Here is a 24,457-nt window from a genome sequence, read left to right as displayed (position 1 = left end):
TCATAACAAGGCATGAATGTCTCAACAATCCAATGATTGGAGGTCTGCTTGGTAGCAGTAAGACCTTTCCTGGTCAAACAGGAGCAGTTGGTCTGACTTTCTCAACAAGGCGGCTCTGTGGACATACACGTTCACTGCTCACACTGGACACAGTCAAGCCTCTTCTGGTCCGGATCACGAATAGAAGAAGAATGGAAAGCCTCTAGCAAGATGGGTTGTGGTGCACCCTAAGAGTATAACCTGCTCAAGGGTACAGAAAAGCTTTCACTAGTCTGGGCACAAAGTCGAAAAATGAAGAAGCCACTGACAGGGCCTGAATGTTACCCATTCTCTTTAGAGAAGTGATCGCTTACAAGAACCCTTGAGCCCATTGAGATTTCGGATTGCAATATCACCCACATTGTGATCTGAAATCTCAATGAGCGCAAAAGTTGGTTTACACAGAGCCTCGAGCACCAAAGTTAAGTCCCATTGAGGTGACGTGTACTGTAGAGGAAGAGTCACCAGGGGGTGTTTGCCCACTGTCTTTGCATCAAACAGTGAGTGATAAGCCTATAATTCCGCCACATGCACCTTCAACGTGGAGTGGGATACCCCTGCAGAGAATCTATCCTGCAAATACTCAAAAAGGTCTTAAAGGCGGTAGTCTTGGACGCTTGTGATGGTGCACCACCAGAAGGAGCACAAACTAGCCATTTTAGTGACCGCCTCATGTTTCTTGGTGAAGTAAACTGAGCACAGCAAGGGCACTGGGGAGAGACTGAGCAATCTTGAAAGGCGATGCATTGGGTGACAGAGCGCTCATGAGCATCTGTTCAACCAGTGGCATTGCCTTACTCCTCATGCTGGGGTGATTGAGGGCTCTGAAAGAATTACCAGCCTTCTCAATCTCCTTTATCAGATCCCTCAGCGATCCTTGCAAGTGCAGCCGCAGTTCCACCTTGGTGGCAGTGGGACCAGTAATGCAGGGAATGCTGGTAACGGCTTTTTCCCTCGAGAAGAAAGCCTTCCAGGAGCAGAGCAAAACACACTCACTTGCCACTCGAACAGCAAGCTCTAGAGAGAGCTGCTGAGCTCTGCTCCAAGGCAAGACACGCAGAGCAGTGTGTGCCTCTGACAGTGATATAATGTTTGCACAGAGATCGCAAAGTGTCTTGGCCTCACCCTTTTGCCTTGTCTTGGCTTGCCATATCAAACTTTAATTGTATAGGACAGACAACAATTAAGACTCACAGGACATAACATTGAAACACGTTCTGAGAGCATCCTCGTGTTTTATCATCTTTATGCATCCTGGTCTCTGATGTCACCTGCCTATGACGTTGTGCCCTTTCATTGGACAGATTACATAGCAGATTCAGAGAGTAATAATGTAGGGGGTGTCGTGACATAGCTCGAAGTTCCTCTAAACAAAAAACAACATTTTAGACACAATGTTGACAGTAACTTTGAAGAGCGTTTTTTCTTGCCAAAGAAAGAAGATCCAAATGAACCTAAAGCTCAACCAAATCAGCCATGGTGTTTAATTGCTGAATGAATCAGTGCTCATGAACAATTCAGGCACCTACATTTTCTTCAGAAATGTCAAACAGCAACTAATTAAAAGTATTTCTTCATTTGTTTTCATGAATGTGCATTTCAGTTCACGATCACAATTAGCTCCAAGACACTTTTACAAACCTTCAACATATTCTCGGATGGGACACTAGTCTCATTTCTTTTATTCTGTTTGTGTCCTAACGGTTGAGCCCGGGAGAGTGAACTCTCTATTCGTCAAGTGCCTCCAGACTTCAAGAGGACAAAGAAGGACAAAGAGGAAGAACAGAGAATAAACCACGTCTAGGCATCTGTAAAATTAATGTGTTTGAGTGTGCTGATGAAAACTTCCTGAAATATACAGGCAGTGCAGTGTTGCCCATGTCCTGCAGGGGACAGAAAGAGTAGAGACACTGACCTGAAATCCCCTTCTAAGAGTTCACAGTGACATGACAATGTGTGGTCAAGTGTTTGAATATAATGCGTTTTTCAAATTAAAGGCATTAAGCCTGAGACACAGGGCACAATAAAATAGCAAATAAGATTACTGTATCTAATGAACTTGGATATGAAATTCTCTCAACTTGGATTGGCCAAACGCATACAAAACATTGGCTTCCCGGCAATGAAAAAGCCATGTAAAAATATTCACTATTCGCAAATGGAAAACATTGATAATGACATTTACTGGTTACCAGCAGTTCTGCGTTAGTTTCTCATTCTCAAAGATAACACTGCAGGTTGTCATGGACTATTTCGTCAGATGTACATGCTTTTTTTGTGTAATGATTAAGTTTGTATTCCATCTCCATTATCACAAAACCCACACCTCACAGCAAACAGCTCCGTTCTCAGTGTTCCCCGTTCACCGTTGCCTGGCTGGCACATTCCTAGAACTACGCAGTGCAAAAGTGCTTATTGACACCATCACCACATAGACCACAATGAGCCTTGGATGCTATATGCCAGCCAATATCCTACAGAGTTTTGCTCCAAAACAATTTCCTGGAAGTTTCTAATGAGTCTAAACTCCTTGACTACTTTGGTTCAGGTGTGTTTAATGAGGGTTGGAGCCAATCTCCAGGAAGAGGTTTGGACAGCCCTGTTCTAGACGCTCTCACGGCTAGATATATAAATGTTAATTTACCATACACACTGCCCAGAACTTCACATGTGAGCTTGTTTGGGGATGATTTACAACATTGACTGTGAGTGGAATGTTTTGGCTCATCACTGTAAAAAGCGATGTATCAACACTAAAATTACTGAAAGAGAGAAAACTATTTCCACATAGTTTGTTGATGATTTCAAAGACCAAACTATGACATTATTATGGCATAAATTTATCTCTAGAGGCTCATTAAATCAGACGTATTTCTACAACGACAGGTTTTGACACGAGCCTATTCACAAAAACAAAACTACATGAGATAAAAGAGAATAAAATCCAGACAACATTAAATACAGCTTCACGTACAGCCAGGATGAACTTTACGTGTTTCAGCTGGTTAATTATTGACTGAATTGATATAATAATTTGTTTAGCATTGTATGATAAATAAACCTGGGTTAAACAAAACCAGTTGACAAGCTAATGAATATCATACAGAAACAAATCAAGAGGTTTATGTCAGCAGTCTGATTGGAGCATTCTATGCAGCGACTGAGATTTAAGTTTTACTGAGTTGTTTTCCCACGAGTGTAACACAGTTATGGAGAGTTTGGTTAACACTGACCAACGGTGCGTTATGGTGCTTAAAAGTTGTGTTTTACTGAAGATTCAGGTCTTGTCCACAGGTTTCCAATGAAAGTGTTTTTCTTTCTTTTCTTTCTCATTTCATCCAGAATGATGGCATTTTGTCAAGTAAAATGGGGAACATTTTTGAAAAAGTGGATAAATCTGAAAATGCTGTTCTTTGCGTTGTAGGGTGAACAGTGAAAACACAGGCTTTTGAAAACGATGATGCACGTTTAATCATTTGACTCAGGTAGATATCTACTTTTTTAACCACTATCCTGGCTGTTATGCTATTCACTTTCACACTGTTGCAACAGATTTGTTAATTTATTCACAATTGCTGTCCTGTGGCAAAACATGATGCCAGGTGTGTTTTAGATCAAACATGAGTGCGACATAGATGTGTCAGAGAATGATGAGATATTTTCCGTAAATAGAATGATCCCGCCAGAAGAACTGTATGAAAACTTACTTCTGTTCTGTTTGCATCTCAGTGAGCTTTCAAGGGATTTGCACAGTAAGGAGAATTTCAGTATGGATGAGAAGCTTCTGGAAAATGCTTGACAACACTAGTGTAGATTTGTAAAATTTGTTTTCAAATGTATCCAGACTAATGTAGATGTAGCCTCAGGTGCTCGTGTGAAGAGAACAGATGCATCTGTGAGGGATTTTTAATTAACTTTAGCTTGTTCGTTTCTAATTAAACAAACTGTTGTTTTCCTTTGTAAGCTTCTTAATGGGTGAAGAGGCTCTTGCCGTCAGACTCGGTTCTGCTGCGGAAGTCAGCGATACTGTGTCTGTAACGCTGAAGGTTGGTGGGCTCAATCATGAGAAATATGAGCATTAGTGAGTCAGGCGACAGTCAGACCCCCAAAGCCTCTTATCATCCGTCTGGAGAAGAAAGGAGAGTCGGGTTTGTCTTTAGACTCTGGATTAGTGAAAGACAGAAAAAAAAAGAAATTACAAAGAGCGACAGCAAAGGAGAGAAATTTCTGACACACGGGCGAGATTTAAGACACGTGGAACAGATTTCACCGCTGTACATCATTAAGGCCGTGTGTTAACCGTGATGTATGACACACACTCGTGTGTGTGTGTGTGTGTGTGTGTGTGTGTGCGGTGGCATGTGGGACGTGTCGTCTGACGCTCATCTGCAGTCCGTCTCCGTTCGAGATGTTCAAAGAAGAGCGAGTGATTCTCACAGGATCAGACGAGTCTCTAGACACCAGCCTGAAGAAATCCCAGAGATTACACGAGAAACTCAACCCACATCCCAATCACAGACAGAGACAAACAGAGAGACGCTCCGCTTCTCATCGCAGACCTGATGACATTACTGCAGTTTACACGCAAACACAAATAAACACAGACGTAATGAGCTCATACGCTGTAGCTGTATTGATGTTAGCTCTGGGTTTGTTTTGTGTCTTCTTCTAATTAGTCTCATTGTTCTCACCTGTGTCTCATTAACCGCTGCCATTCGTTCATGTGATTTAGTCCTCGTTTCTTGTCTGGTTCTGCTCCTCGCAGCTCTGTGTTTTTGTGCATGTCTTTGATGATCTTTAACGTTGACTGATTTTAGCTACAATAGTTAGACTATAACTGTAAATTAACCTTCGAGTGTCAACTTCTTATTAATAAGGCTGTGGATATTTGCACTGTGTAAATAGCAATTAGATACAGTTTAAGTGAAAATAGAATTTTTAATATTTAATATGTCTTATGTTTTTTACTATACAAGCCACAAAATAAATATTGAGGGGTTATTTTAAGACAGTTATAGAGTGTTATCAGCAGATATTAAAGCAGATTAATCTCTGGCTGTCTCAGAGAGAACATGCTCTGTTTATGTAACGTTATCCATCAGTTTTTTTTCTTAGTGAATTGATGCTCGCTATCTTGTGCAAAGCTTGTGCGTGGCATGACTTCTCTCCCATAATATCAGCTGTTTATGAGACACATATCAGGCACTTTTTTTAAGGTTTGTGATACAGAGAGTTAAATAACAGAGAAATGATGGGGTTATAGCCCGTCAAGCTCTGCCCTGCTGCTGCTCACAGCCTTATTTCTGGCTACACGGCAATGTATTTTCGAATGACTATATTGTGATCTGTCTCTTTACTGTGAATCAAAATGATTTACAGAGCCGTTTTGGTCATAACACCCATGACACAGGTATCCACGGCTCTCCCATGCACACAAATCAACCGCTCACGTGTTTTTTTTATGTGTGTGTGTGTGTGCGCGTGTGTGTTTTGACCATACGCACACAACCGATGCACAGTGTTTGTTTGGCAGAAAGCTGGAGCTCTGTCGCTGAACACATGCGCACTAGAAAGTCAGGATCCCACCAGAAACACTAACTCATCCGGGTCCTGCTCGACTGCTGCGTCGCACGCTCTGCTGAAATATAACAAGTAAATCAGGTTTTTGTAAACAGTGTGTTTTTCGCAGCGTCTCAGCCCAGCCCTGAATTTAACATCAGCACCGAGCGACTGAAGCAGCATCTCTTTATATCCACAGCTGATGAAATCCGCTCCGTTTGCGCTCCTCTTTCTGTCGGCCTCATTCTCCTCCTCTCTCCGGCTCGGTTTATAAATAAGGTCTGGGTCTGCTGGTCCTGGAGGGAATCTAATGAGTGTTCAAGTGTAATCCGGTGAGCAGCAGTAAATCTGAGCTGTTTACCGCGCTCTCGGGGTAAATTACTGCTATGTAAATCTGCTCAAGTGCTGCACGGCTGGAGAAGCTGCGATTGAAGCTGCTGCAGAAACGCTAAGTGGACAGAAAGCCAATACTCTGAAGCGGAGAGAGAGACAGACTCCGCCATCCATCACTGCCTGAGCCTCGCCAGAGACAAGCCATTCATCAGAGAAACCTGGAGACGGAGAGAGACTCTGAGAGACACACAAATACATAATGACATATCTGATCATGCCTCGGACAGTGTAGGAGCGCGTCCTTGTTTCTCGTAGGAGTTCGGTGTCCGTATTCTTGCATTAAAAGATCATTATTGTTGGTATAACAGATAGTTTTGTGAAGTCATTTTATAGAAATGCAAATGATTGCAGTGAAAAGGAGGAGTTTGAATCATTTCAATTGAGTTTTTCAATTTATGTTCTAATCTAAAAATATATATATATATATATGTGTATAAATCTTACACTGCAAAAAATAATATACAATAATAAATAAACAATACATATCTGGTTGTTGGCAGGTCTTAATATTTGGAAATTAAAACCTCAGATGAACAACGACATATGACATATGGCATTATTTCATTATTTAACTTAAAACTTCCAAAATGGAAAAGCCATGTGTGATGAAGTTAGGACACCTTAGTGATAACGTGGGACTGAAAGTGTAAAGAGCAGTCAAGCACTGTTAATCTAACACCTTCGATTGGACCGATCAGGTGTGTGTTAACACCATGACAAGAAGGTAAGACACAAGACGTTCAAAATAGACACCGATCCTGAGTAGCAGACATCCCAGCAGACTCAACACTAATACAGTAACGATGAGACAGATCAAGACAGAACAGACAGACAGAGAGACAAGTAGGTCTGGCCTCTTCTACCTAAAACAAAGCATGGCAGCACAGTTCAGACTTGAAAAGCTGCATCCAAACAAACCGTAGTTTTCTGGAACAATATTCTTTGTTTGGCCATTATTCACAGTGTCATATTACCTAAAGAGAACATCAGCAGAAACACCTGAGGATGCAGGACCTGGACAGCTCACACCTCACCTCCTCTGAATCCTGAAGGACAGGGTCGTCCGTCCGACGGCTAGAGCGGGTCATCCAGCAGGACCATGATCTGGAGCACATCTACAACAGAACGAGTCCAGATCTCATCCTCGCTGATGAAGAACACAATGTGAGACAATTACTTCAAGTTATTGCTGCTAAAAGTGGATCTACGGGAAAATTATTAGGGTGTCCAACTATAGCTTTTCCGTCTTTGTTTATTTTTGTTAAATATGCTTAAGTGTGATGTCATGTGATGCACTTCATCTGAGGTTCTATTATTTATGTGTGTGTGTGTGTGTGTGTGTGTGTGTGTGTGTGTAAGAGATAAACAACGGTTCTTAGCCTCCACGTTGTGTATTTAAAATGCTTTAATGCACAGCTAGCCGTCGATTTTCCTGCTTATTCCATGGTCTTTTGGCAAGTTACAGAGAAGTTAAAAGTATTGCTCTTGCAACGCAATATTAAACCTGAAGTGTAAAAAATGCTGGTTATTTTCGTCAGTTCAGATATAGAGATGAAACATTTACATGAATGGATTATATCGTTTACTTGAAACAATTATCAATCTGGAGAGCATTACCTGTGTCAGGTAGTGTGCATCAATTAAAGCGTTAACGTTGAATAAACTGATTCAGAGCTACCTGTGCATTAAACATCAGCCAGCCAATCAGAACCCAGTATTCTGACAGACCATTGAGTATATATATATATATATATATATATATATATATATATATATATATATATATATATATATATACACTTAACCAGGTGTGTTCCTAAAACTTCCATCAGAGTTCAGTGGAATAATGACCTTAGTTATCCAATGATGCTTTCAGAAAACACACCCCAGAGAAGTACGGACACACAGGTAACTACAGACAGTGAGCAATTATAGAGCAAAAGCTCTCTCACACACACACACACACACACACACACACACACACACACTGTCTGCAGTCCTGTTGAGGAGATTCCTCTGAACGGAGACTGACATCTGCTGGAGGAGCCCCGAGCTGCAGCTTCACACACACACACACACACACACACACACTCTTCACTATGTAAATAAAATAAAATATGCAACTGTTTTAATAACAGCAGTAATAATTATTATTATTATTAGCCTAATACTACCTCTACTAGTAATAATAATATTAATAAATGCTCCGTAGTAAATCAGTATATTAGAATGATTTCTGAAGACTGGAAAACACAGCTGCGTGTCACAGAAATAAATATCTCTGTAACACATATTCACAGAGAAAACAGCTGTTTTAAATTATAAAAAAATATTACTAATATACAGAAATAAGTACAAATAAATAAGTACAAATACAATTATTACTCAAATAAATGAGCAAACAAATGAAGGCTTGAAAAGAGACTTATTAAAATATTAAAAATCTTTGACTGATAACGTATATATTTACAATAACTAACAGAATTTTATAACTATATTATATGTAAACATGTAGACATCTTTTTGTGAATCGTTCTCAAGAATAGTTTAAAGCAATCATTTAAGTGTTTATGAGGTTTGTTCAGTGAATGATGTTCATGTTTAGTCTGTTTTAATACATGAAGTGTTTCATGCCATAGTGCTTTATACAGATTATTTTAAAGTATCTTTTCACATGAATAAGCAGGACAATAAAAGTGTTAACGCTGTAAACTTTTATAAACTTATCTCGTGTCTCCTGCTTAGATGCTGGTCCTCAGATCTGAGGCTGAACTTCAGGAGCTCCTGAGGAGTGAAACACACACAGGTCACGATCATTACTGACCACGAGAACGTCTTTCTGTCAACAGTAGAGACTCTCCATAGACTTCTAATACTTTAATACTGACTGAACAACATTATTCATCTCCTAAACCTACCTCTTATAGGAAGACTGTCTGCATTCTTACACTTTCAGATAAACTTCACTGTGTTTAAGATGTTTCCCCCTTGTGGACACACACACACTCACACACACACACAGATACACACACACACACACTCACACACAGACACACACACACACACACACTCACACACACACACACACTCACACACACACACACACACACACACACACACACACACACACACACACACACACACACACACACACACACACACACACACACTCACACACACACACACACACACACACACACACACACACACACACACACACACACACACACACACACACACACACACACACACACACACACACACACACACACACACACACACACACACACACACACACACACACACACACACACACACACACACACACACACACACACACACACACACACACACACACACACACACACACACACACACACACACACACACACACACACACACACACACACACACACACACACACACACACACACACACACACACACACACACACACACTCACACACACACACTCACACACACACACTCACACACTCACACACACACTCACACACTCACACACACACACCAGCGATGTCTGTAATACATTACTATGATCCCAAACGCCTCTCCAGGAGTTTAATTAATCCAGTCCTATATATCTCTGTCTCTCTGCTCCTGCTTCATTCAAACAGCCTCGAGCAGGAAGAGTCTCAGCAGACCCTGTGTGTTTACCATCCTAATCATCAACTATTATATTAACACACGAGCTCATGAAACTACAGAGAAAGCTTTAGTTCAAAACATCACGAGAGCGACAAACTGACGAAGATGCGGTGCTTTCTCGTGAGACACTAATCATGTTTACATGTGACTCATTAATATACGACGAGAGACGATGACAGCAACATGACACGGAAAAACCAATGAGAAACAAGACACACGACTAGGACAACGAATCAGAAGCCCAGAATACATCTCACATGTTTATATGAAAAGTTATAACAACTTAAAACAATAATAATGGGTGACTTTATTATTTACTTTATTAGGTTGTATAAGTCACCTCACTGTGTTACTCAGAGGATGAAGCTGACAGCGTTTTTCATAATAAATGAGATCATCAGCTATAGATCGTTTAAAACAGCAGACCCCTGGAGAATGACGCAGTGTGAAAGCTATGCATTTCTTGTTTCCGAGTACAAACACAGCAGTGTTCTTCCAGACACACGGGCGGCTTCAGTTAGGAACCACTAGAGGAACTAGAGTTCATCACAGGCCGTCTGCTCCTGCTCTTCCAGACCTGACTCTTTCTCCTCTTCTGCTCTTCTGATGTTCTCAAGGTGTGGCACAAACCTAAAACGTTTGCCACGTTCTTCATTAAAGGGGTCATATGATGTTGCTATAAAAGAACATTTATGGTGTGATGCAATGTTTTTATGTGGTTTTAGTAAAACAACGCATTATTTTCTACATACTGTACATTATTGTTTCTCCTTCTTAAAACAGGCTGATTTGAACGAAGCCCGTCACTCTAAAAAAGCGAGGTGTGCTCTGATTGGTCAGCTATATCCAGTGTGTTGTGATTGGCTGAATACCTCTAGTGTCTGATGCAAACACCACGCCCCTTTCGGCGCCGCTTCTTTCCTTGCGCTTTGACACCAAATCAAATTAAAGCCATTACAAACAAGGCATTGGTTGCATCCACTGGAGACATGATTACTGATTATCACGACTTAGTCCTTTCTTTATGTGTCGCGTTGCATCATGCCTCGTAAACATAGCACCATGTCTGCATTCGTGATTGGAGACAAGCTCTACCTGTTCTTTTAATAAAGAAATGTAACTTACTTAAAGGTTGTGAGTCAGAAGACTGTTCTTGTAGTCTCTTTATAGTCTTAAACTCACTCTAATATTTGTGTTGAACTGTTCTGAACAGTGATATAAACACAACTTAACACTGATTTCTAGTCCTGTTCTCTTTTAGAAACACAAAGTAGTTTGACGTTCACAGCGTCTCCAGAACATGGCGCCAGCAGCAACACTACAGACAGAAGAATAGCTCCGCCCACTTTCTTTGAGTAAACATGTGGGCGGAGTTATGATAATAAACCCACTCTGTGACGTAGCATTGCTTCCATTGTCCTCGTTTGCATGTTGCTTTGGATAAAATGTCTAAAAGTAAAATGCTTAAACACACTTTTTGAAACTATATCTTCATTTCTTAAAACTGCACAAAAAAACTAAACAAACAACAACAAAAACATAAAACACACACACACACACACACAGACACACAGCATACAAAATGTCACACAATTGCAAAAGCAAATACTTCTTTAAAAACTGTTTTGCTGTAAAACAATCCATACTGTATTTACAATATCAAACTGAGTTTAAAGCTTATAGTTTTGCAGACTTGGTCTAAAGATTAGGTAGTTAGGTGCATGAGTTAGTGGTTCAGATAATAAGTGAACCCCAAGAATAACTTTCTGTGTCTAAACAATAAAACAGAAACAAAAAAGCATAAAACTGAATTTGGAAAATAGTTTCTAGCTGTTCATAGAGCTTAGAGCTGGACTGAGAACCGGATTAACTGAGCAGTCACATCTACTCACATGATGTGTGTGTGTGTGTGTGTGTGTGTGTGTGTGTGTGTGTGTGTGTGTGTGTGTGTGTGTGTGTGTGTGTGTGTGTGTGTGTGTGTGTGTGTGTGTGTGTGTGTGTGTGTGTGTGTGTGTGTGTGTGTGTGTGTGTGTGTGTGAGTGTGTGTGTGTGTGTGTGTGTGTGTGTGTGTGTGTGTGTGTGTGTGTGTGTGTGTGTGTGTGTGTGTGTGGTGATATTTCACTGAAGGCAGAATTAACTGAGATTCAAGCATCACATGATACACTGTGTGAGAGAGAGAGAACAATCGCTGCACAAACACAGTAAAACCTTCCTCACGAGGAAAACAGATCACTTAAGAGCCTTCTCAACCCGGACGAGCTTCTTTCCACCGTCACAGAATGAGTGTTTAAGAAAGATACAAGTCACAACACACACATAAACTAACAGGAAGTGGACCTTACATGTCTTACGGCTCGCATTCGGTGTGAGATGCAGAAATGTTTCTAAGAATGTATGTTTAAAACTACAAAAGGAAAATATTAAGAGTTTTATCAACAGAAGCCTGTGAAAAAGTGTGTGTGTGTGTGTGTGTGTGTGTGTGTGTGTGTGTGAGAGAGAGTTCGTGAACTGTCTTCCTCACATGATTTAAATGTAAAGCACTTCAGGCTTCAAAGAAAATGAGTGAATGAATAAACATTTGTACATACATATTTATTATATTCAAATTGATCTGTTTAACAAAAATAAATAAATAAATAAATAAATAAATTGTAAAGTTGCTTTGCAGTTTTGTATACTGAACATATATCAGATATAATAATAATAATAATAATAATAATAATAATAATAATAATAATAATTATGTTTAATTATTTAGATAATAAATGCAAATACAATTGAAATGAATTGACATTAAAGATGAGTTTATGTGAAATATCTGTTGATGAGAAGCTCTTTTGTTCTGAAGCTCATGTGCTCTGAACACAGGTCTTAATGAACTAAATATCGTATTAGGATCTTTCTGGTGCAGGTGCGGGTTCGTGTGCTTTGCTCCGAGTCTCAGCTCGGGGCGCGTGAATGTGACGCGGTCACGCGGGGATAAGAGCAGCGGTCACGCGCTCCGCCGCTATTTAAACTCGCGAGCCGTTCCTTCCGTTCTTCAGCTCTGGATCCTGCACTATCCATCAAACATAACACAGATCTGACTCGTGTTTGGAGGAGATGTGGAAACTTTTGCTGTAGTTTCTGGACTCTGTGAACTGTTTCTGACAGAACTTGTTGGTTCTGGCTGTTCTCGAGACGATCTGGCGATTTTTTGGACACTTTTTGGATATCATTGATCGCTTTGAGATTTCCCGCTGGTTTCGGTCAAGATGCGGAGATCGTGCGGAGGAATGTTGCTGCTCGTGCACGCGCTGGGGCTCGTTCGCGCTCAGTTCCCGCGGGCGTGCGTGACGCCGGAGGTCATCGGGAGCGCGCAGTGCTGCCCGTCCCCGTCCTCTCTGGAGGGCGACCCGTGTGGTGCGCGTTCTGGGCGCGGGCAGTGCGTGGACGTGCGCGCGGATGCGCGTGCCCACGGCCCCCAGTACCCGTATGACGGGCGCGACGATCGCGAACGCTGGCCGCTGCGCTTCTTCACGCGAGCGTGCCGCTGCAACGGGAACTTCGGTGGCTTCGACTGCGGCGGGTGCGCGCACGGATTCACCGGAGACGCGTGCGAGCGGCGCGTGCCCGTGGGTCAGAACTTTCTCTCATTCATCGCGGTCAAACACATTAATCAGATTTAACCAGCGTGTTCAGAACTTCTTAAAAACCCGTGACTAGACCAGCATTAGTCTGGATCATGAAGAATAGGTTTTGGAAATTTAGAGAATACATGAGAATGCATTTTATTACTTCAAAACAACAACAACGAAACAAATAAATATATTAAATAAATAAAATAACAATTATACTACTACTACTACTACTACTACTACTAATAATAATAATAAATTATTGTATCTTACATTTTATTTCGTATTTATACAGTCTCTAGATCAAGAAGGTTTCTAAAATAGTTCATTCAGTGTATGGTTTATTTTATTTAATCAATACAATATATACATTTTCTGTTAATAGTGTATCTATTATATAGATTATTTTAGAAAGAAAATATGTGTGTGTGTGTGTGTGTGTGTGTGTGTGTGTGTGTGTGTGTGTGCTTGCGTGTGTGTGCTTGCGTGTGCGTACTCGTGTCTTCGTGTGTGTTTGTCTCTGTGTGTGTGTGTGTGTGCATGTTTCAGTGACATATAAAGGACACTAATGTGTATAATGACACAGGTATTACCATGAGGAGGTGACATTATAGCTCCACTTTTCAAAACGCTTATAAATCATTCAGAGTGAGTTTTTTTTGAAAATCTAAAAAGTAGTAGTTTCCTGTAGGGGTAGGATTAGGTGTAGAACAATAACACGTACGGTATAAAAACATTACACCCATAAAACATGGAAGCACAACGTGTGTGTGTGTGTGCGTGTGTGTGCGTGTGTGTGTGTGTGTGTCAGTCAGGAGAAATATTCTGCAGCTCGGGCCGGAGGAGAGGCGTTTCTTGGTGAGCGCTCTGGATCAGGCCAAACGCACGCCTCACCCGGACGTCGTGATCGCCACCCGCCGTTACTCCCAGATCCTGGAGCAGGACAACAGCACCGCGGCCTTCGAGAACATCAGCATCTACAACCTGTTCGTGTGGACGCACTACTACTCGGTCAGCAAGACGTTCCTGGGGGCCGGGCAGGACAGCTTCGGCGGAGTGGACTTCAGTCACGAGGGCCCCGGGTTCCTCACCTGGCACCGCTACCATCTCCTGCAGCTGGAGCGAGACATGCAGGTGCGCTCTCTAAACATCGTCTGTAAATTGTTTGTGTTCTGATTTGTTCCAAACACGATTTAAAAATCGGTGATGCTTGGAGGGTAGAGTGTTTGAGAGAGAATGCCATCGGTCCATGACTGGAGATCAATGCTGAGATACTCAGCGGTCGTGGATCACATTTGTGCAGGATGATTCATGATCTTCACACTTCACAAGCGTTATATGTGATTATGATCGGAGTAATGGGAAGGAAGACACAAATCCCACACTTCTGTTATGCAGAAAATGCTATTAAGTGTGTAATGAGCATCATTTAACATCTCACACAAACACCCGTCTGTCTCCGGAGCCAAAGCTTTCACGGTGTGTTCGAGTGTGGGGCGTCTCTAATACTGTCTGTTTCTGAAGAAATAGTTCACCCAAAAGTGAAGATTTGCTGAAAACGCCCTCACTCTTGATTCATCCAGGATCAGGAGGAGTGTGTTTCTTCATCAGGTTTGTGAATGGGTGCCGTCAGAATGAGATAAAAACATCACAGTAATCCACAGTCCATCAGTTAACATCTGGAGAAGACAGAAAATGAAACACATCCAACATTAAGACGTTTTTAACTACACTAGAGTCTATAATAACTCCTCCTCCAGCGAAAAAGTGTTCTGGTCTGAATCAGAGAAATCTGTGCAGATCAAGCAGTGTTTACATTCTGATGTGAGAGACAACATGAGATGGGCTTTTGACTGGACAAAATGTGAGTTTGTGATATTTAGCTGTTTGGACTCTCATTCCGACGGCACCCATTCATTGCCTTCACAGCATTGATTGGTGAATAACATCTCATGAAGAAACAAACTCATCCTGATCTCAGGTGGGCTGAAGGCGATCACATCATCTGCAGATCAGATGTTCGAGTGAACTTTACGTTTCATCCGTCTGGTTTCACGCGCTCTTCATCTTTGATCGCCTTCGTGACCAAAGCAGCCGGTCTAATGCATGTATGGATGGTTGTGAATCTCTCAGGTCATGTTAGGAGAGCCGAGCTTCGCTCTGCCGTACTGGAACTTCGCGATTGGCGGCAGCGAGTGTGACATCTGCACGGACGATCTGATGGGCGCTCGCAGCTCCTTCGACAGCAGCTCCATCAGCCCTAACTCCATCTTCTCACGCTGGAGGGTGATCTGTGAGAGCGTGGAGGAGTACGACGCGCTCGGGACCATCTGCAACAGTGAGACCTCCTTCATCATATAATAAAACATCTGAACTACTGAAAGACGAGAGCAGGTCCCACTTTATACTGTTTCTCTAATACATGTGTTCTTACATAGTAGTGTGTAACCACAGAGTAGGTTTCTACAGCTATGATATTTCTGTAGCTGCACACAACCCTCAGAATGCTATGGGTATGTACAAATGTGTAACAGGACACTGGTAACAACACTTTTTTCACTTTTTGTAACAACCGTATGTAAGAGTAATCTGCGATGAGTAGGTTTAGTGATATGAAGTGTGAGTCGAATCTGGATTCGGTGTAACACCAGTGTACTTACATGGTAACTCACCAGGAACTGTCCATTTAACGTAGTGTAACATTTTGGACACCAGCCGCGATTTATATGTAAAGTCTAACTTACTTAGCGCTGCTGTGTAACATCACTGTGTAACATCACTGCTGTGTAACGCACCTGTTACACATTAGTACTTAGACGTAACATTCTGAGGGTTGTTACATGTGTGTTGTTACACAAACATTACAGCTTTAGATACTATGTACCAGTGTGTACTTACACTGTGGTTACACACTACATACACATCTAGATACCACGTAAGTACACAGGTATTAGGAGCACTTATAAAGTGGGAGCGTTTTTTCCTTTTACAAACAAAACTTACAAACAAAAGTTTTATTCCTCTCTTATCCTGAAGGTTCATTCACACTGATTTAGACAACGTTTCACTTCTGTCTGTTGTAATATGGCAAAATTGATTGAGATTCAGTTAACTGAGATCGCATGGGTGTTTGGATGGACAGTATTTTAACGACTAATTTTGCAGCTCAGGCATCGGTCAGTCTTTTAAAGTGTGATCTGTGTCCGCGAGGTTCGGAGAGCAGTCCCATCCGCAGAAACCCGGCCGGTAACTCGGCTCGTCCCATGGTGCAGCGGCTGCCCGAGCCTCAGGACGTGGAGGCGTGTCTGGAGCTGAACGCCTTCGACTCTCCGCCCTTCTACTCCACCTCCTCCGACAGCTTCAGGAACTCCATCGAGGGTAGGCTGGGCCACCAGAACCACCAGAACCACCGAACCGAATCAGAACCCAAATCTAGTATCATGAGTGTGCATGTTGATTTCACATTCGACTAAAAAACCCAGGAGGAGCATCTGAGGTGAATGCAGACAGCCTTCTGTTAACTAGAGAAGATACACAATCTCTAAAGCTAAACTTCCCTTGTGTTCACACTTTTAAACCCGAGGTCATTATAACCAACACCGGTCAAACGCTTCCTTTTGTTATCTGATGTAGCTTTTTGTCACAGAATGAGGTAGAAAATATGCTAAAAATAGAGAGACAGCTTATTTGCTTATTGCTCTATTAAATGGGCATATATAAGGTGCTGTGATGTGTTGCCCGCTCCGGGTGTCTGCTGTCTCGTAGGTTACAGCGCTCCTCAGGGGAACTACGACCCCGCGGTCCGCAGCCTGCACAACCTGGCTCACCTGTTCCTGAACGGGACGGGCGGTCAGACGCACCTGTCGCCCAACGACCCTATATTTGTGCTGCTGCACACCTTCACCGACGCCGTGTTCGACGAGTGGCTGCGCAGACACACTCCCGGTAAACCCCGCCTCCCGCTCAGTGTGTCATGATTGAGCATAGTCTATTCTATTCTATTCTATTCTATTCTATTATGTTGTTTCTGTCCAGATGCCTCTGTCTATCCGCTGGAAAACACGCCCATCGGACACAACCGAGAGTATAACATGGTGCCCTTCTGGCCGCCGGTGACCAATGCAGAGATGTTCAAGACAGCGGCTGAAAACCTGGGATACTCCTACGAGGCCGAGTGGCCAGGTCTGTGCCGTTCCTCCTGCACTTTATTATTAGTAGTAGTATTAATAGTATTATTACTAGTAGTAGTACATGTGGTATTAGCCTAAGTATTATTTTAATATTAACAGGCATCAAAAATCAGCCAGAACAACAGCACTAGTTAACACTGGTCTACACTAGTTAACACAAGTCAGCACTAGTTACCGCTAGTTGGAGCTGCTGATGTGTCTCTCTCTCTCTCTCTCTCTGTCTCTGTCTCTCTGTCTCTCTCTCTCTCTCTCTCTCTCTCTCTCTCTGTCTCTCTCTCTCTCTCTCTCTGTCTCTCTCTCTCTCTCTCTCTGTCTCTCTCTCTCTCTCTCTCTCTCTCTCTCTCTCTGTCTCTCTCTCTCTGTCTCTCTCTGTCTCTCTCTCTCTCTCTCTGTCTCTCTCTCTCTCTCTCTCTCTCTCTCTCAGCTCGTCCACTAACTCTGACTCAGATCATCACCCTCACTGTGGTCGCTGCACTGATCGTCGTGGCGATCATCTTTGCCGCCAGCATGTGTGTCGTTAACTCACGCTCATACAGGACCGAGGGACGGCAGCCGTTGCTAGGAGACCAGTATCAACGATATGACGACCGCGACAAAACGCAGTCTGTCGTATAAACGCTTACACGGCATGAAAACGTAATATTATCATACACCTTTCTGAGCGTAGTATTATGTATTTGAAGGTGATTTTTCGCACATATTGCCCCCTAACAACATTTTAGTTAGAAATGTGTTTGACCATCAGTATCTCATTACAGCTGCAATAAAACAGATCTATTTGGACTTTATTTACAAGTTTAATTGTGAATAATTTAAAGTCTACTGGTGAAAAGATTGAAATAAACCAACAAACTGTTTCCCGTGTCTTTCCTCCTTTCGCCGCTAGACGGCGCTGCTGCCCTCACTGGACTGAATGAATGAATGAATGAATGAATGAATGAATGAATGAGAGAATTAATAAATAAACGAATGAATAAATGAATGAATTTCTGTACACCCTTTCAATCACTTTCAATCTCTACTCGACCGCTTCGTGAAAACTATTTCATCGTGATCTCTGAGGATATTTCAGACGGGTAATGAAGCAGTCACGTGTCTGCTGTTCCTCTCTTCACCGCGGGGCGGCGCACGTGTCCCGCTGCTGTTCACCAGGTGATCGTATTCATCTGTGCTGAGAAAACACCTAACCCCTCATTACAGAGCTGCGCTTGTTTAGGTTTAGCGCTCGTTGCGGCGTCACAGAGCTGTTCGTAGCCGCTCGTCGAGGAGCGTGTCGGAATAACGCGGGAAGAGCGTGTCTGCGCACGCGCCGCCCGGTGATGACGAGCAGGAGGGCGGGTGTCACCTGTGCGTGCGCGCGCCCAGTACGTCAGATCCGAGGGCACGGTTCAGACCCGAGGAGCACCGAGGAACGGCGTACTCCCGCGATTCAGAGCCGCAGAAGATCCGGGGTTCTGACGTCATGCTCCGGTCGGTTCCGGATTATTGATGAGGATGATGATGGAGGATCTGCCGGATTTCAGAGACGTGGAGAACAAACTGGGTCGGAAAGTTCCGGAGAGTTTGATTCGTTCGTTCGCGGGCGAGCCGTTCAGAGGCTCGGAAAGCCTCGAGAGAAGCGCTGATCTGCAGACGCTCCACAACAAAATCAGCTTTTTACGACAACAGATGGTGAGTCGTTTGGACCGATCCGAAAGAGTCGCTTAGACTGATCTGGTGACTCGTAGCGTTTGTTTCGATCGCTTTGCTCCGTTCAGTGTCACCGACACGCACTTATAACGCGTTAATGTCTCTTTGTGACTGCGGATCAGTTTATTAGTGAGTTATGGTTGAGAAGTCTAGCGTGTGATTCAGCTCTTGGGTCAGTGGCTTTCAGCAGAGTTCAGACTGGAAGTGACCCGAACCCGATAACCTGCCGATCTGGGTGTTAATCGGTTCGTTCGGCGATCGTTTAGGTTAGGTCACGTGTTCTGTCGCGTTCCTCGGGGTCTAGTCGTGTTGCTGTCCGAGGACTGGTTAGGGCCGGGTTAACGGGTCGGTTTAGTGTGATTCACACCCGAACAGATGGTCAGATCCGCTGCTCTCAGACACTGACCCCAGATCAGCTCCTGCAGGCCTCCACCTGTTCTCTGGACAGCAGGTGAAAACAACACACACACACACACACACACACACCTGTTGTTCACATGGGGAATCTTCTTAGCTGTAATGTCTACTGTATTTTCTGTCGCCCAACACTTTAATCTATATTATAGAAAACCACTGGCAATTTCTGAATTTTGTTAAACACCATTTTGCATGTTTTCTTATGATTTTTTGAGAAACACAAAGTGCATTTAAGCACATTCGTGTTTTCATATTATTATGTGTTTTTATGGCCTGATTCACTTCATTATTATGTCAGATCATTTTATCAGATCATCTCATGTTGCTGGTGATTGATTGCAGTGTTTTTTTGTTTTTTTCTAAACCATTATAGCATTTTAATTTTTAGCTATGATTATATTGTTATTATTTTATTGATTGATTAAATATATTTTCAGTAGTTGTAGTAATTCAGCTTGTTGTATTTCAGAAGGAAGGCATCTTTTTTTAATCGTCATTACAGCTGAACTCTTGCCGTTAAGGTTCATGATTTCTCTGAACAGAGTGCTTTCGGTGGCTTTAGCTCAGATGTTTGTTGTGTTTTGGTGATTTAGTGTCGAGGTCGTTGACCCCTGCAGGCCTGACCGCGCATTTAAAGAGACAGACGCCATTTATCTGACCCTCATGAAAGACTGCAGGGGCATTTTCAGGTCAAACCAAACCCAGGAGCACACACACACACACACACACAGGCCATAAATGGACACACACTCTCTCTCGCTGCCTGTTGCCTTTCAAGGCTGTAAACCTTTGAACCATCCCGTCTTAACGAGGTCCCAGTGTTCATCAGACCTTCAGATCCTGGAAGCGTGTCCGTATGGATCGCTCTTAAAGGGACAGTGCACTCTCGCCTGTGCTTCTGACACGTTTGTTTTGTTGGTTCACTGTAAAAGAGCAGCGTGAGCGTCTGAAAGTTAATGAATCGCCGGACTGTTCCTGTAACACACAGCGGACCTTTATTAGGATAATGACGGCGTGTGTTGCCGTGGGGAACAGAGGCCGTATTATGGTCTGTCTCGGGGTTCGTGTTTCAGTCGCTCGTGTTCACGTCTGACGCCGGTCTCATGCAAACCTGCCTCTTTGCGTCGGCTTTGTTTGCCTCCCTGAAGTGTTTTGCCTGTTGTGCCGTAGATCGAAACGAAACAAAGCCGCTTCATTGAAGGGCATCTCGAGTTGAATGGTCTTGAATGATTCAGTGTGTGGTATCAGCTCGAGCCTTCAGTGTTTCATCACTTCTCTTTCTACATTTCTCATGTTCATCTGTTCTTCCATTGTCTCGAGCAGACGAGACGGCTCAGATAATGAGATTATTACTGAAGAATGAGGGGGGGTGATTAGACTGCAGTGTGTGTGTGTGTGTGTGTGTGTGTGTGGGTTTACTAGTCCCTCAGTAGCTGCAGAAGTACACTGTTGACTTTAATGCTTTAAACTATTTTCTGTGGTTGATTCAGGTGAACTTGACCTGAACTTTCATCGCTCCTGTGATATTTAATTTCCTCGGTTTAAACCAAAACATGCCTTAACATGCTCAAAGTTGGAAGTGAATAGAAATGTTGGAGGTTTTGATGCAGAAATGTGACGTTTGTTTGTATTAAAGGATGACTAGGGGTGTGAATATATATTGTCTGTTGTTTTAATGATGTGCCGTTGACATTATCGATTATATCACAAAACCAAACACACCTCCAGAGAACACGGAGTACACTACATGAAGAGACTAGCGTGTGTGTGTGAGGGTTCTTCCACTGCGTGACTCAGTCCAATAAAAGACATCTAGAATTATCATGAGAAGGAATAGTTCACCCAAAAATTAAAGTTAGTCCACAGTCTTTCATAAACTTTCTTCTCTTCCAAACTCGGTAATGCTGCTGGATGGTGGCCGTTATTTTGAAGCTCCGTAAATCAGAGACGTAATACTGACCTATACGCCTCCGAGGGGTTATCACATGACCTCTGGAGCAGATCCATGGGGTTTGTAACAAAAATACTTCTAGTTTTAAAGTTATAATGTAAATGTCTGACCGATGTCTGACTTCTGCCTCGACGTACGACGTAAGCTGATCATTCGGTAAGTTGGAAGTCAACTAAAAGGATGTTTAGTAACCCTCCGAAGGCCTGAAGGTTAGTTTTACGTCGAAGTAGTTGTAGATATATCTGGCCGATATCCAGCGTTACCAAGCTTGAAAGAGCCAGGATGAAAGAACAAAATAGTCGTGCACACGTAGAATGTTTTTTTCCGGTGTGTATTTTATGGCTGCGGTGTTCTTGACGTGTGTTTCTCGACGCAGGCTCATCTGCGCTCCATCGACGTCAAACTGATGCAGCAGCTGCTGTCCATCAACGACGGCATCGAGTCGGTCCGCTGGGTGCTGGAGGAGCGCGGGGGCGGGGCCAGCCGCGAGGGCAGCGTGACGGACAGCTTGGGCAGCCTATCGGAGGAGGAGGCGGAGTCTGAGCGCGGCTCCTGCAGCGACGAGCTGGACGGGATCTCGCTGGGCAGTTATCTGGACACGCTCGGGGACGAGGAGCCCGACGCCCAGGAGACGCCCGGCAAACCTCCGCGGCCTCGCGTCCAGACCGACGAGTACTACTGCTTCGGATAGCGCCGATTACAGACCTGACTGATTTAGACCACACTTTTAATTTTTTATCTGCGAGTAATCGATGTTTGGGTTTTGATTTTCTAAAGGATTCTTAAGAGAAAGCCTTCAAAAACCCAAGCGATCCTCAAAGCGAGAGAAACTGTTCACCTTTTGTCTTAAATGTTTGATTCCGGCTCTAGCGGATGCGCAGGATCTGTTGGCTGCGTTCACACTCGCTTTGAAAACTGAATTCAGTCCGGTTCAGTGTGAAAGAGCATGACGTCAATCTACATTCTCCAGGAGCATCTCCTGAAATAATCTCTAGTGGAATAGCGTTATATCCGTGCGTCTTTAAAATGTTTTTACACGTCAAGGCCGTGAAAGATCTTAAATCAGGAAATTCATCTTCATTCACAAAGGCATGCCATTAAATGTTGCATGCACTAGAAAAAAAGAAAATCGTTCTCGCTTGTTTTCTAGAACAAGTATCTAAACGTCACTGAATCAAGATACAGTTATTGCACATGCAGAAACTGAGTCTGTTAATCCAGATTCATTAAAAACTGATGTGATTTTATTAAGGTGTGTATGTGTATATATATATATATATATATATATATATATATATATATATATATATATATTTCAATTGAATTTAATGTCATTTTGATTACAGAAATTATGGAGATATTTCAAATTTTAAAGCATTTCAAAAGTCTTAAATGATGATTGAACCCTGCAGGAAAGCCTGAACAAGCTCGAGCTCGTTTGTGGATTGATTTCTTTAGCTCACCCTCATCATCAGAGAAGAAACGCCATCCCAGCTGTTTTTCGTATTTGGACTAAAGTCGAATTGACTTCATTAAATAACTGGTGTTTGATTAATGTGCGGATCATGAATGTTCACCATAAAAGCAGGAGGGAGGGATTTTAACGATAACGATATAATCATGGCGATATCTTTGTCAGGAGTTCATCCGCTATCCCTATAAAGCAGGGTGGATTCTGATTGGCTGTCAAGTTTAACAACTGAATAAATAATTATGCCGAAATCCCCAACAGGTGTTCAAAGAGCCGCACACTCCCTTTTTAATCACGATCACTGATATAACGCTGAAATCCACTCCGCCTGATTCGTTTCTGATTCGACAAGATGGCGGACTCTGTGTTATGATTGGTCGGAATGACTGTCAATCAATGTCAGACTGAAAGAAACACGTGCCTGTTTTAACGCTGATGTTATGATCTGAAGCACTGATCGTGAACGCGGCCGATACGTCAGTCTGCCCCACGTGCTGATGCTAACGCTAATCGGTGCTCCGTTAACGTGTGGACTGACGGGATTCAGTCGTTCTGTGACGATTCGAGCGCTTTTGCGTTGAAGTGCAATTCCTGCTCATGCCAAAGCTAGTTCGCGTCTCTTTATTTGCACGCGTTTAACTCGTTCAGGTTCGACTCTTCACTGCAGTAATGAGATTGTTCGTACTTGAATCCTCGACTTTTTCCAGTTAACTCTGTTTTGGACTGTAATGTCACGGCAGGTTATCGTGTGTCCCGCTGTTTTGAAATGTAGTTGTTTGTGCTGCTATTTGATTCGTTTCTTTTTGTGTGCTTGATTTGACCGAATGCACCTAACTTATGATGTTCGTTTTCAACTTTGTTTTTGGGGAAATTTCATAATACATTGATTTATTTTGTCTGTCTATGTTTTTGAAGCACGTAAAAGTCTTTTAATGAAATGTTTGAATGTAAAATAAAATAAATGCAAAATGAGTGAACTTGAGCTTCACTTTACTCTCCGTGACACAACACTGAAAAACCAACAGATGAAGATGAAAAGATGCGCATTAATCTAACTGCGAGAAAAGAATTGTTAGTTAAAGGAACAGAGATGGTGTTGTTCGGTTCATCCGTGCACAGAGTCTCATTGATTCACCACACAAAGAGTCGAGTCGATTCAGTTCATCTGATTCATGTCTGCATGCCGAGCGCTAGCCCACGCTAACTGAGATAAAGACGGGTTTGATGCTGTTTAGCAGAGACTAAGCTTGCTGATATCAGACGTAGGTTTGGTTTGAGAAAACCTGACCAGGCCCTTTGTTTTGAATAAGCCATGGCTTTAGTTTGAAGCTGAAGTGCAGTCTATGTTTTAGCCTGGTAGTAACATGAACAGTTTTCAAAGCCAAAGAAATCCGAGAACTGGACATCTCTTGCAAAATGAATCGAGTTCAAAATACCTCAAATGCAAACATTCCCGCCATAATATT

The 24,457-nt window shown here is 42.7% G+C and overlaps 2 protein-coding genes across 2 annotated transcripts; both read left to right on the top strand.

Annotated features, from left to right (window-relative positions):
• Positions 1 to 12,665: 12,665 nt before the first annotated feature.
• On the top strand, positions 12,666 to 18,307 carry tyrp1a (tyrosinase-related protein 1a). Its single transcript, XM_043244750.1, has 7 exons — positions 12,666 to 13,274; positions 14,085 to 14,407; positions 15,407 to 15,611; positions 16,484 to 16,651; positions 17,039 to 17,218; positions 17,309 to 17,455; positions 17,888 to 18,307. The coding sequence occupies exons 1-7, from the start codon at positions 12,911 to 12,913 to the stop codon at positions 18,076 to 18,078; spliced, it is 1,578 nt and encodes a 525-aa protein (XP_043100685.1). The 5' UTR covers positions 12,666 to 12,910; the 3' UTR covers positions 18,079 to 18,307.
• A 435-nt stretch (positions 18,308 to 18,742) lies between these two features.
• Positions 18,743 to 23,963, top strand: LOC122348873 (leucine rich adaptor protein 1-like). Its single transcript, XM_043244764.1, has 2 exons — positions 18,743 to 19,134; positions 21,897 to 23,963. The coding sequence occupies exons 1-2, from the start codon at positions 18,952 to 18,954 to the stop codon at positions 22,209 to 22,211; spliced, it is 498 nt and encodes a 165-aa protein (XP_043100699.1). The 5' UTR covers positions 18,743 to 18,951; the 3' UTR covers positions 22,212 to 23,963.
• The last annotated feature ends 494 nt before the right edge of the window (positions 23,964 to 24,457 follow it).

This window comes from Puntigrus tetrazona, chromosome 7, assembly GCF_018831695.1.
Source record: "Puntigrus tetrazona isolate hp1 chromosome 7, ASM1883169v1, whole genome shotgun sequence".
In the NCBI taxonomy this organism is placed as follows: domain Eukaryota; kingdom Metazoa; phylum Chordata; class Actinopteri; order Cypriniformes; family Cyprinidae; genus Puntigrus; species Puntigrus tetrazona.
The sequence above is the reverse complement of the archived record's forward strand: the minus strand, read 5'-3'. Positions and strand labels throughout refer to the sequence as shown.